This window comes from Phacochoerus africanus, chromosome 2 (assembly GCF_016906955.1).
Source record: "Phacochoerus africanus isolate WHEZ1 chromosome 2, ROS_Pafr_v1, whole genome shotgun sequence".
Taxonomy (NCBI): Eukaryota; Metazoa; Chordata; class Mammalia; order Artiodactyla; family Suidae; genus Phacochoerus; species Phacochoerus africanus.
This window is the reverse complement of record NC_062545.1, coordinates 87,182,150-87,194,507: the sequence shown is the minus strand read 5'-3', so window position 1 is coordinate 87,194,507 and position 12,358 is coordinate 87,182,150. Positions and strand designations below refer to the sequence as shown.

General features: G+C 34.2%; 1 protein-coding gene across 9 annotated transcripts in view; it reads right to left on the bottom strand.

Moving 5' to 3' along the window:
- Window positions 1-12,358, bottom strand: part of PHIP (pleckstrin homology domain interacting protein) — a 128,992-nt gene that overhangs the window by 17,598 nt on the left and 99,036 nt on the right. For all 9 annotated transcript variants that reach the window (XM_047763551.1, XM_047763543.1, XM_047763501.1 and 6 more), the window contains 7 exons: window positions 11,781-11,905; window positions 11,568-11,650; window positions 9,144-9,255; window positions 8,902-8,963; window positions 6,031-6,186; window positions 4,626-4,746; window positions 715-840 (listed from right to left, as the gene is read on the bottom strand). In XM_047763551.1, coding sequence (XP_047619507.1) covers window positions 715-840; window positions 4,626-4,746; window positions 6,031-6,186; window positions 8,902-8,963; window positions 9,144-9,255; window positions 11,568-11,650; window positions 11,781-11,905 — 785 coding nt within the window. The remainder of the gene's footprint in view (window positions 1-714; window positions 841-4,625; window positions 4,747-6,030; window positions 6,187-8,901; window positions 8,964-9,143; window positions 9,256-11,567; window positions 11,651-11,780; window positions 11,906-12,358) is intronic.

Below are 12,358 nucleotides of genomic sequence, written 5' to 3'. Positions count from 1 at the left end.
CAATGTGCGTTGTTATTCACATGTTAAAATAATTTCAATGGTCCCTTGCTTTTTGTCTCTTTCCTATGTTAACATCAGATAATGTAGTCAAATTAATATATATTTTTTTGTCTTAGTATGGGATTAATGAATGAGGAGGTAAACTTGACTTTGAAGAACCTTGAATGTTAAATTCAGTTTCCTGCTGACCTATTTAATACTTGTTCATAAACTTGACAGGAGCAATATAATGTTAAGATGCAAGGTTCTCAAATCAAATGGCAGACACTCATTTACTGTGAAAATTAAACATGTTAACCTGTAAAAGATTCAATTTCCCTTAATTGTAAATTCCAGATAATGATCTCTTCCATTTGTAAGATTATTTGACTTAGAAGAAGGGCTAATTTAGGTGTGACATTACACATTCAATAAAAGCCTACTATTAAATTATCCAAACTTGGATTTAGAAAAAGATCCATGTTTTCTAAAGTTAACTTCAAGACACAATTATAAAACAGTCTCTATTATTTCGATTATCAGCCAATAAAATAAGTGCCATTTCTTTAGACAAAGACATTATATGCTTCCTATTTTGAGTGGACTACGTTTATTCAGAACCGCATGTGACACATGCATTAAAAATGACTGTATTCTATGTTTTGACATTTTTGATTTAAAAATACTGCCAGTAGTTATTACAGTAATATAATTAAGTGTGGAAAAATAACTCACTTTATAAAATGTAGAAGAAGATCAGTCACAAATTTAGCAGATTTCACAATAGGGCTTCCAGGCTCATTAAATGTTCGCGTATTATGCTCTATATATCGAACTTCCCACATTAAGGAAGAAACCCGCCTTTAAACAAACAAAATGCAGAAGTCTTATTAACCTCTATATATTTATAAACATATGCAAACATTTTTAAAACTAAGACATTCTGACTTTTCACAATTGCAGTCTTTAATCAGTTATAAAACTTGCACTTTAAAAAGCTGTTTTCGAAAAACAGAACCTCATCTTTAGGAGAAAAAAAAAGAAGTAGCAACATTATGTATTTGCACAGAAAATGTCTGGATTTGATACATTAGACTATCAAAAGGGCCTTCCTAAAAGGAAGATAAATTGATTGTAAGAAGAGTACCAGGAGAAGAGAAACAGTGAAAGTTTAAGTTTTGGCTTTACATATTCCTTTCATGTAAGGTGTCATTTTTGGTAATAAGTATATCCAACTTTTTACATTAAATAGGAAATAAGCAATTTCAATCTAATTCTAATACTGGTAACCTAATGACATGTCAAAGTGAAAAGCTAACTGATGGCCTACTTATGACACACAAAAATATGAAAACATGGTGACATGTTAGTTTACAAAAAAACTTAACTAAATAATTTTTTTCTTTTTTAAATAGAATTGACAATACAGTTGACCCTTGAACAATGGGGGAGTTAGGGGTTCTGACTCTCCCTTGAAGTTTAAAATCTGAGTACAACTTTGGAGTTGGCACTCGGTATCCACAGTTCTGCATTTATGGATTCAACCAACCACAGATCTGCTATAGGTACGTATTTATTGAAAAAAAATCTGCATATAAGAAGATCTGTGCAGTTCATACCCATGTTGTTCAAGAGTTAACTGTACTAAAATTTTGATGTTTTAATATTTTATATCTATAACCAAAGAAAACTCAAAAGACAATTTTTAGAATATCATCTAATATGTGGTCCCACTTAAAACAACAAGGAAGAAAATATTCAGAAAACCTTACTGATGTGTGAACAGAAAACATCATATGGAATTAAAAACATATTATATAAACCTGTGGACAAAGAAGCATTCAAAAAGCTTCTGTGCATTTCAAATAGCATTTATAAGGCTCATTTTAAAAAGAAATTTCTTAGTATGTGGCTTTTATTGTTACGGTTTTTTTGTTGCACCCATGGCATATGTAAGTTTCCAGGCCAGGGATCAAATTTGAGTCACAGATGTAGAAATGCCAGATTGGATCCTTAACCCACTGCACAACAGCAGGAACTCCTATAAAGCTCTCACAATAGGTTCTAATAATAGAATCACAGCCTGTTTTCAGAGTACTTTATAGAAATTAAGTAAGAATAAGAATAAAATAAGGCATTAGGGGTTCAAAAAAAGACTGAACTAGCTAGGAGTTTCCATTGTGGCTCAGTGGTAACAAACCCGACTAGTATCCATTAAGATGTGGGTTCCATCCCTGGCCCCGCTCAGTGGGTTAGGGATCTAGCGTTGCCTTGAGCTGCAGTATAGTTCGCAGACTTGGCATAGATCTGGCATTGTTGTGGCTGTGGCATAAGCTGGCAGCTTGCAGCTTGCAGCTCCAATTCAACCACAGCCAGGGAACTTCCATATGCCATGGGTGAGGCCCTAAAAAGAAGAAAAAGACTAAACTAGAAAGTTTAAGAGAAGAAAACTATAAACTGTAAGAAGTCTAAAGCCAATGAGCGAAGAAGCAAAAAAAAGCTTGCAACAGTGAAATAGCACATAAAGGATTATCATGAAATAAGAACATAACTCGGGTCTACAATTCCATTAACTGGTTGAAAACAGGCCATTTCTAATTTAAGTAAGAACTGTGTTCCAGAAGATTTTTTCCTAAACTGGTTACTCAGCTAGGCTAATGCCGAAAAGCTTTATTAAGCCGTAATGTATATTGAAATATAATACATCTTAGCAATTATCATGTTGAAGAGTATTTATTTGTGACAGTATATTTCTAACAACTGCAGGAGATGCTAGAAGTTTATCTTTCTAGATGTAGTCCAACAACTAGCATGTAGAAAATTTTCTCGCTCTTATACCTCCATGACTTGTTCCATCTCTAAAGCACTAGGTTTAACTCCTAAGGTTTAACAATTTAGGGATCTAAGGAAAAAGGATATAGTTAAGAATTTATTCTTTGTTTTTTCTCTGACCTTTTAACATGTGATGTGGAAAAAGATTCATTTAAGTGTGCTTCAAGGGGAAATGGCTGGGGAGGTACATTTCACAGATGATTTCCTTTGCACCTCAACACTTCTGACAAATACTAATAATGAAGCAGCGGCAGAAATACCCAATAAGATCAGAAAAACCTTCAGAACCTAAAGTCTCATATCTTAGTTTTCTTTATTCCCAATGGTTCTCAGTCAACTGATTCTGCCCAGCCTGAGACATCTGGCAATGTCTGGAGACACCTGGTTTTTACAATTAGAGGCTGCTCTAGGCACTTGAAGAGGAGGGGCACAGGACAGCCTTTCACAATGCACGATTTTCCAATCCTCGATGTTAGTAATGCTTTTGTTGAGAAACCCTACTTTAGTAAGGAATAACGAATGGTGCTTTCAGTGCCAGGTACACACAGTACCAAATTAGAATTATAATTGAAGTAATAAAAAAAGAACTAAAGGCACACTTTACATTGAAAAATATGAATACAAAATATGATGAAAAATTTCCCTAAGTTAAATAAATAATAGTATAAAGAACTCCAGTAACATAAAACTGGTCACAAAAACAAGATTTTAATACAGTATTATTTAAAACATTGCAGGCTTGCTAAGCAAAACTCATAAAAAAATGTGAAAACAAAGTACAATTTTGCTACGTGAAAACAACAGACTTAATCTCACTTTTTTGAGGGGGCCACGCCTGTGGCATGTGAAAGTTCCCAGGCCAGGGATTGAACCAGCACCACAGCAATGACCAGAGACACAGGAGTGACAATGCTATATCCTTTACCCACTGAGCCACCAGGGAACTCCTAATCTCACTTTTTGATAAGACATTTTAGGCAAATAAACCTATAAGGTCTGACCAAAATTCGAACTCAATGTTTATCAAAACTGTTAAACAGAAGATGCAAATTAAGTGAAGTGACATCTTTTTTAAATTCTAGTTTTATTTCAAGCTAACCTACAATTATGAAAAGTATCTTAAATTTTCCCAATTTCATATTTTAGAAGTATTTATGTGCTAAATAAATAAGAAAATATATAATTTTTATATTACTCTATGAAAAACCCATCAACAAATATTTCAATATGATGCTTGGGGGAAAATGAAATACACTGGATTGCTCTCTGAAATAAAACATGAAGACAGTGATCATCAATTCATATTTGTATCTAGGAGTCATACTGTAAGTGTGATCTACAGATGAGCAGCACATTTCAAGACTGGAACTTGTTTGAAATGCAGAATCTCAGGTCCTACTCTAAACGTACTAAACTAGAATATGCATTTTATTTAAAAAAATTTTATTACAGTTGATTTACAATGTTCTGTCAATTTCTGCTTAAAGTGACACATTTACACGCACACATTCTTTTTCTCATATTATCTTCCATCATGTTCCCTCACAAGTGACTAGATATAGTTCCCTGGGCTATACAGCAGGATCTCATTGCTTATCCATTCTAAAGGCAATAGTCTGTATCTGTTAACCCCAGACTCCCAGTCTATCCCACTCCTTCCCTCTCCCCGTCAGATTCTGCATTTTTAATGAGATCTCCAAGGTAATTTGAATGCATATTAACGTTTGAGAAGCACTGCTACAGAAGATCAGTAAAACAGTGAAAAGAACCTTTAGCTTTCTTTTGGTATTAGTTATGTAGCAAAGTGTGCTAACCTGTAAAACCTGTTTTCCAGTCTTTGTTTAATTGTACTTAAATCCGTTGGATAGGCCACGACAGTGCAATACATGGGATAGGCTTGCAGATCCACAGGGGCCACGAATGCTGAAGCAATATCTAAGATAAGCAAATTAAGTTTACAAATTTATTTTTGTATTACAATTCTGCTTGAATTAAGCCTTAAGTATTAATCCACACAACCACTGGTCTAGCATTGTCTTTTGATAGAAAATACATACAGTTTAGCTGACATAGAGCCTCACTTTTTATGTCTACATTTATGCTGCAAAATTCTAGGAGTATTTGTTATAGAGTTCTTAGAAGAAAAGAGATAAAAGGTAATATATAAATCTGACCTATTAAAGAACATTCATATATATTACTATAATTAAAATTTGGTCATTCCTGAATCTACTGTTATGTGTTTGACAGCAACTATTTTTTTTGTTTTCTTTTCTTTTTTTTTTTTTTTTTTTTTTTGCTTTTTAGGGCTGACCCTGTGGCATATGGAAGTTCCCAGGCTAGGCAGTGAACTGGAGCTGCAGCTGCTGGCCTATGCCACAGCCACAGCAATGCCAGATCCTTAACCCACTAATCAAGGCCATGGATCCAACCTGCATCCTCATGGACAGCAGTGGAGTGTGTAACCAGCTGAGTCACAACAGGCAGTCCAGTAACTGTTTTGACATAAAAATTACTAAAATTATTTAAGACAGTATCTGAGACAGTAATTTATAAAGTGTTGCCATCTCATAAAAGACTTCAGATGAAAATATCATCTAATATGTGGTTCCATTGTCTTCAGCTCTTATTGATGTTAATTTCTCCCATAGACTCTTTGAAGCTGATTACTTACTGAAAGAGTAAGTTAGTAAAACCAACACACTAGTTTAGAGATACTTTAGGTGCTCACAGTTCAGATAATCAAGTGTTGTGGCCACTGTTCTTTTTTCCTTTTTTTAAATGAAGCAAAGCAGTTCCCTCTCCTTCCCCTTTACAAATACTCTATTGTGTATATGTACATCAACTTCAGAGGAAAACTGGTAATAGCTACCCATATAATTACAATTCAGCTATCAGCCCTCCTCCACCAATTCACATCATGTCAGCTTGAAAATATGTCAAGGATTTTTAAAATAGGTTCTGAAGGATCTAGATTTTTCAACCATATCCCTGGCACTTCTGGGGCCCCTCATTCTGAAATTCAACTATAGCAATACCATTTATAACTATTTTAGATATTTGAGTTCCGTGTAACATCTCATTAAAACAAAATTCCACTTAAAAATATTTGACTTATGATACTGTAGAAAAAAACTGCTTGAATAGTAGTACTCTTCCCCTTTTCCTCTGCTTTCTGGCAAATTTTTTCTATCTATATTCATGTGTTACTATACTTACCTAGTGTCATCAACTGGTTTATTCCTGTAACAATTCTTTCACATTCTTCATCCCTGGGATTGGAACCCCATTCTCCATCAAGAGGCTTATAGATCAATGATCGGCATTCAACATCAGTTAAAGGAACACTGGTACCTAGTTCCTCAGGAAATACAGCTGAAATACAAAGTAAGAAAAGCAGATTTAGAGAAAATATGTGCAATTTACTAATATTCAAGTTACCTTTAGAACTTAGAGTTGAGAAGTTCCCATTGTGGCACAGCAGAAACGAATCCGATTAGGAATGATGAGGTTGCAGGTTCAATCCCTGGCCTTGCTCGGTGGGTTAAGGATCCAGTGTTACCCTGAGCTGTGGTGTAGGTCACAGACGTGGCTCAGATCCCACGTTGCTGTGGCTGTGGCATAGGCTGGCAGCTGCAGTTCCAATTCGACCCATAGCCCGGGAACCTCCATATGCCACAGGTGGGGCCCTAAAAAGACAAAAGACAAAAATAAATAAACAAATAAATAAATAACAGAGTTGATACTGTCATAAAATTAAAGTATAATTTTGTAAAGATTTGGTTAAGTATATTCTTTATTTTCATTAAAGGGAAGTATGTTTCAAGGTCAGTAAAATTTATTCTTTAAAACACTTATTTCGTAAATACATGAGTACATAACTACTTCCCCCAAATTATATCTGACAACTTGTTCTATTATCAGCTACAGGTGAAGGAGAAAGTATTCCTATAAAATGATGCAAATTTTAAAGTTTTCTAGTCATTTCATAATCTCCACATTAACTTCAATAAAATATACCAGGTGAACCTCAACTAAAGTGGTATTTTTTCAGAAATACTTCAATCAAAGCCTCGGTTTTTTATTTTATTTTTTTAATGTAGGAACAGAGAAGAATTATGAATAGTGACAGATGATTCATATGTTTTTTTGCTCTTAAATGTTGAAGGTATGCTTTCTGCATGCCTGAATTTTTAACAGAATCTTTAACTGAATCTTTAAGAGAATTATTAGGGGATGGTGGTGACATAAAATCTACAAGTCTGCCAGAGTTCCTGTTGTGGCTCAGTGGTTAACGAATCCGACTAGGAACCATGAGGTTGCAAGTTCGATCCCTGGCCTTGCTCAGCAGGTTAAGGATCCAGTGTTGCCATGAGCTGTGGTGTAGGTTGCAGACGTGGCTTGGATCCCACACTGCTGTGGTGTAGGCTGGCAGCTGCAGCTCCAATTAGACCCCTAGCCTGGGAACCTTCATATGCCACAGGAACAGCCCAAGAAATGGCAAAAAGACAAAAAAAAAAAAAAAACTACAAGTCTGCCAAACAACTTTTTCTTTGAACTAGAATTCATATGAGAAAAATTTGGAAATATGCTATTTGTTTACAAAATTCTTCCTTTCCCAAAATATAACTAAACTCTATGAATGCATATATATGTGTATCCAAATAGAACAACAAAAATCACCCCTCCAACACAGAGCAATATATTTATGTAGGAAATAAGAAGTATTACTGTCACTGATTCATTTTAAGAACTACCTCAGGCATTACAACACCAATTAGCTTCACTTCTTGCATATTCCCAAAGGTCTGATCTGATTTCAAATTCAAACCTCACTCACAAAGGAGAGAAATGAAACCAGAAGATAAGCCATGTAATACAAGTTAAGATATTTTATAGTTTTAAAAAGCTCTTAACTTAGCAATGAGATGCAAAAACACACTATTGGTATTGGTATTTCACAGTGATAATTTCTAGAAAGGACTAGTTTTGGAACATCAGCATGACCATTTTCTCATTTCTAAGATTTACCAGACTGGTTTTACTTTTCCCACATTATCTTTTCTTTGACTTTTTAGAATACAATAACTAGAAAGTAACTCCATTTATAAATCATTATTTCTACTATGTTACAAGTCAAATTTTTTCCTTTTTGTTTTTCAAATTCTTTATTCTTATTTGATAATAAAAGTAACATACTATTAAAAAAATCAAATAGAGAATAATTTAAAAGACAGTCTGTGGAAGTCCTTATATCCCCACCCTTTATAAGTAATCATTATTAATAATCTGGAATATATCCTTTTAAACTTTTTAGGCATATACAATTGTGTACTGTATTTTTTTAAACTGAAACAAAACTGGGCAACAAAATAGAAAATGCAATCTTGAGGCTTCAGCCACATTAGAAGTCTTTTTTCAGTTTCAGATGTCATACTTGCTGCCTAAGGCTAACTCCCAAATCCTAAGGTAATGTGTCAGGCCATATAGCAGTTATTATTAATTATAATTACCTACTCACTGAGCCCTTACATGTGTGTCAGGCTCTATAATAAGCACTTTACACATATGATATAATTTAATCCTCATAGCAGCCCTGTAAGGAAGGTATTAGTTTATATAATTTCAAAGGGTGAATCCTAAGAATCTGGAGGCTGGAGATGAACTTGCCAAGATGGCACAGACAAAACACAGCAGAGCTAGGACATGAATCTATGTCTCACTCAAAAGCCTGAACTCTGAGTATTAAGTTGTACGCTAAGTATTCTGCTGGAGTTACAAAAATATCTTTACTCCCAAGTGCTCATCTTCTAGAGTGAATATATAATTAGCCAAATGGTACCATATTTTGCTGTAATTAATTTCAATCTCCCTGTTAAATTATAAATTCCAAGTGGTCAAGGATTATGTCCATATTGTTTGCTGTTATGCCTCCTTCACCCATAACAGATGTGTAGTAAGAATTTGCGGAATGAATATTTTCTACATGGCCTTCATTAAGAACTCTTTGTAGTTGCAAGTTAGCCAATTGACTTTTTATTTAAGCAATTAAATCCATAATACAGACACAAAAACCCAACATACACTTACCATTATTAGGAATAAGCTCCATATCCCAAGGACTCATCTTTTCTGTATCTCCATTGTCCCAGCTTCAAGGAAGGAAAATCTTTACATTAAAAAAATCTAAACATTATATTGTAATTTTAATAAAATCACATTGTAAAATAATTAGTTTAGTCTTTAAAGGTAGTTATCTTTATCATTTTATTAACAGAAGGAGAAAACATTCAAAGCAAGTCAGGCTGTACCAAAATACAGTAGTTCCTTACCAAACATTGTAACACTGAAACAAACTATCAGGGTACTCAGGCTGAAGAGGTTCCTGGCTTTCAATTGTTCCAAACCACCAGGCATCATCTATAACTGATCTGAATCGGTCACCTGGGCAAGAATAAAAGCCACCTCATTATTCTGAAATGAACTGCTGCTGCTGTTACTCCTTTTCCCCAAAGTATACCTTTAAGATACTTAAACTGCCTATATGATTTTAGGAGACATGAAAAATGACTTAGACAGTCCAAAATAAAGAAGTAAATAAATAAAATCAGGGAAAAAATTATTTAATAAGCACACCTGAAGTGTGACTTATCACTTTTCAGTACCATTTTTTACATTTTTATTAGGGCAAGGAAAAATTCACTCAAACATTTTTACCAATCTAGCATTTTAAATTCATCATTAGGAATATGCACAAATTTTTCATTCAAATAAAAATACAGTTAGATAATTTTTCTCAACAAATATTTATAATCTATCTTTAATTCCTTACTTTCCGTAGGCAAGTTTCTCCAACCAACAATTAAGATTCCAGCCTAAAAACAAAACAAACACAAAAATCCAACCTGCCTTCCTTTGTCTCAATCACCCTTAAGTTACTGACACTCATCTACAGACTCACTTTCCCTTTCCTACAGAAACAAATAAAAATGAAACAAAACCAAGTAATCTTTGTAACCCAGACAGCACTCCTCACATCTTTCTTACCCAACAGCATTCAGCTATTGTCATATTACTGAAACTGCTTTCCTCAAAGACCCTAAAATAGCTATTTTCTCAGCATCCTTCTGTGTAATATAAAAACTGTAAACTACTCCTCTCTTTTTGTCATGCTTTCCTCTTTCTTGGCTTTCACAGAACTTGGTGATTCTTCTCCAGAAGTTTATAAAGACATATTGGCACCCCTCAATATGTGTGGGGGATTGATTGGTTGCAGGATTCCTGTAGATACCCAAAACCTGTGGATGCTCAACTACCATGTATAAAATGGCATTCATTTGCATATAACCTACGCACACTACCTAGACTTGAAACCATCTCTAGACTGTTTATGATACCTAATACAATGTATTACATCTCAATGCATACCCCCACACACACATACCCCCACACACAATACTTCACTCTTGGAGGATGTTTTCTGGACTTCTTGTTTTAGAGACTTGTTAGATGGATGCTATGCTGTGACTTCTGTTGACAGGAATTCTGTTGGGAATTCCTTTTGGCTCTTTCCTGTTCTGGATTTCCTATCTCCTGCAGAGATTCCATGTCTTTTTCTTTCTTGGTATATTCCTTTTTTGAGGGAACACATCTTTCAAAGCTTCCAGAGCAATGGTACATGGGATGTAAATTTTTTTTGATAACTCCCTTGTTCCTAATTTTGATGACCTGCATTTCCCTAATTTTTAATTTTTATAGCACACATATAAATTCCTAAATTTACCAAGACCAAAAAGAAATGATAAATCACATTAATGCCTTCTGATGGCACTGGAGGGAGGACGAAATGCTATATCAAATGCTGTGCTTTTTCAGTCCCAATATGCCATACAGGTATTACACTCTTCTGGAAGATGACAGAGTGGCCCTGTCTGAAATTTTCAAAACACTCTAGTGAATAGCACACCCATCTGTATACAAAAATTAATGCACCTTAGGAGTTCCCGTCGTGGCTCAGTGGTTAACGACTCCAACTAGGAACCATGAGGTTGAGGGTTCAATCCCTGGCCTTGCTCAGTGGGTTAATGATCCAGCATCCAGCGTTGCCGTGAGCTGTGGTGTAGGTTGCAGACATGGCTCAGATCCCACATTGCTGTGGCTCTGGCACAGGCTGGCAGCTACAGCTCCAATTAGACCCTTAGCCTGGGAACCTCCATATGCCACGGGAACAGCCCAAGAAATGGCAAAAAGACAAAAGAAAAAAAAATTAATGCACCTCAAATACCTGAGAAATATTATGAATTTTTCAGTTTTTTTGAGTCTTGTCTACAATATTAATTTTAACAGAATTAACAATAAAAGAAAAATGTCAATCTAGTTTTATAGTTCCAGTCCAAATTATTAAATATTTTGAACTGAAGACTTCTTTTGCTTCAACTTTGAATTCTGTCATGAATAGTTTTGGATAAAAATTTAATTCAATACATGTAACAGTTAAAAGAATAGCTATAAACAGTCTTATATGCAATAATGAAATATAAGAGAGAAAATATTTGGAATTACAGCATCAACTAGATTAAAAGTATTTTCATTCAAAAAAAAACAAAAACAAACTTAAAAAAATTCTACTTTGCCATTAACATTCCTCCAAATGGCAAGATTTCTCTAATTATCTTTATATCTACATTATAAAAAATACTAAATCATCTATTAGCTGAAACAAATAAATACCTAAGGCTTCCATATAAATTACCCACCTATATTCCACCGCCTATATTTTGCATCGTCAAATTGTTGTCTCAAGACTAAGAAATCTATAACATCAGGCATATCATGGTACCTAATTACAAACAGAAACAAATCAATTAGGTCACATACCTACAAATACCAAAAAGACATTCAAATTTATCTGAATCTTGAAAAACAATCTACAATACTAAAAAACCATTGCCTCTTTCAACAGTCCTTACTTCATGGTAAATGATCCACCAGTCAGTTTACCAGTATCAGGATCTAGAAAAGCAAGTTTAAGGCAGCAAAGGGTAGGCAATCCCACTTCATACTTTATGCCAACTATCTTCATCAGTTCCTGTTCCTGAGGAAAATATAGAAAATAAGAAATCACCTTCACGAAATAAATCACAAAATAATCTGTTATAAATAATTTAAAAATTTTTCCATTTTAATACTGATCTAGGTGATTACTCTGTATACATGTAAATCTATTGAGCTGTGTCCTTAAGATCTGTGCACTTAATACTATGCTAATACGCAAGTTCTATCTCAATTAAAAAAGGAAAAGAAAGAAAAAGGAAGTTCATTGAAATAAGAATTTTCCCATACAGTTCCAAAGATCTGCAAATAATTTTAAACTACTGCTAATAAATCTAGAAACATTTTCAAATTTACAAAAATGAAGTTTGCCTTAGATATTAATGTCCAATTCTCACCATAACTACATTTGTGTAGCCAACTTATAAAACTAGAGGAAAATATAAATTTGGTCAATCTTATGTTCCTCTGAAAATTAAACATCTACTCCTTGAGA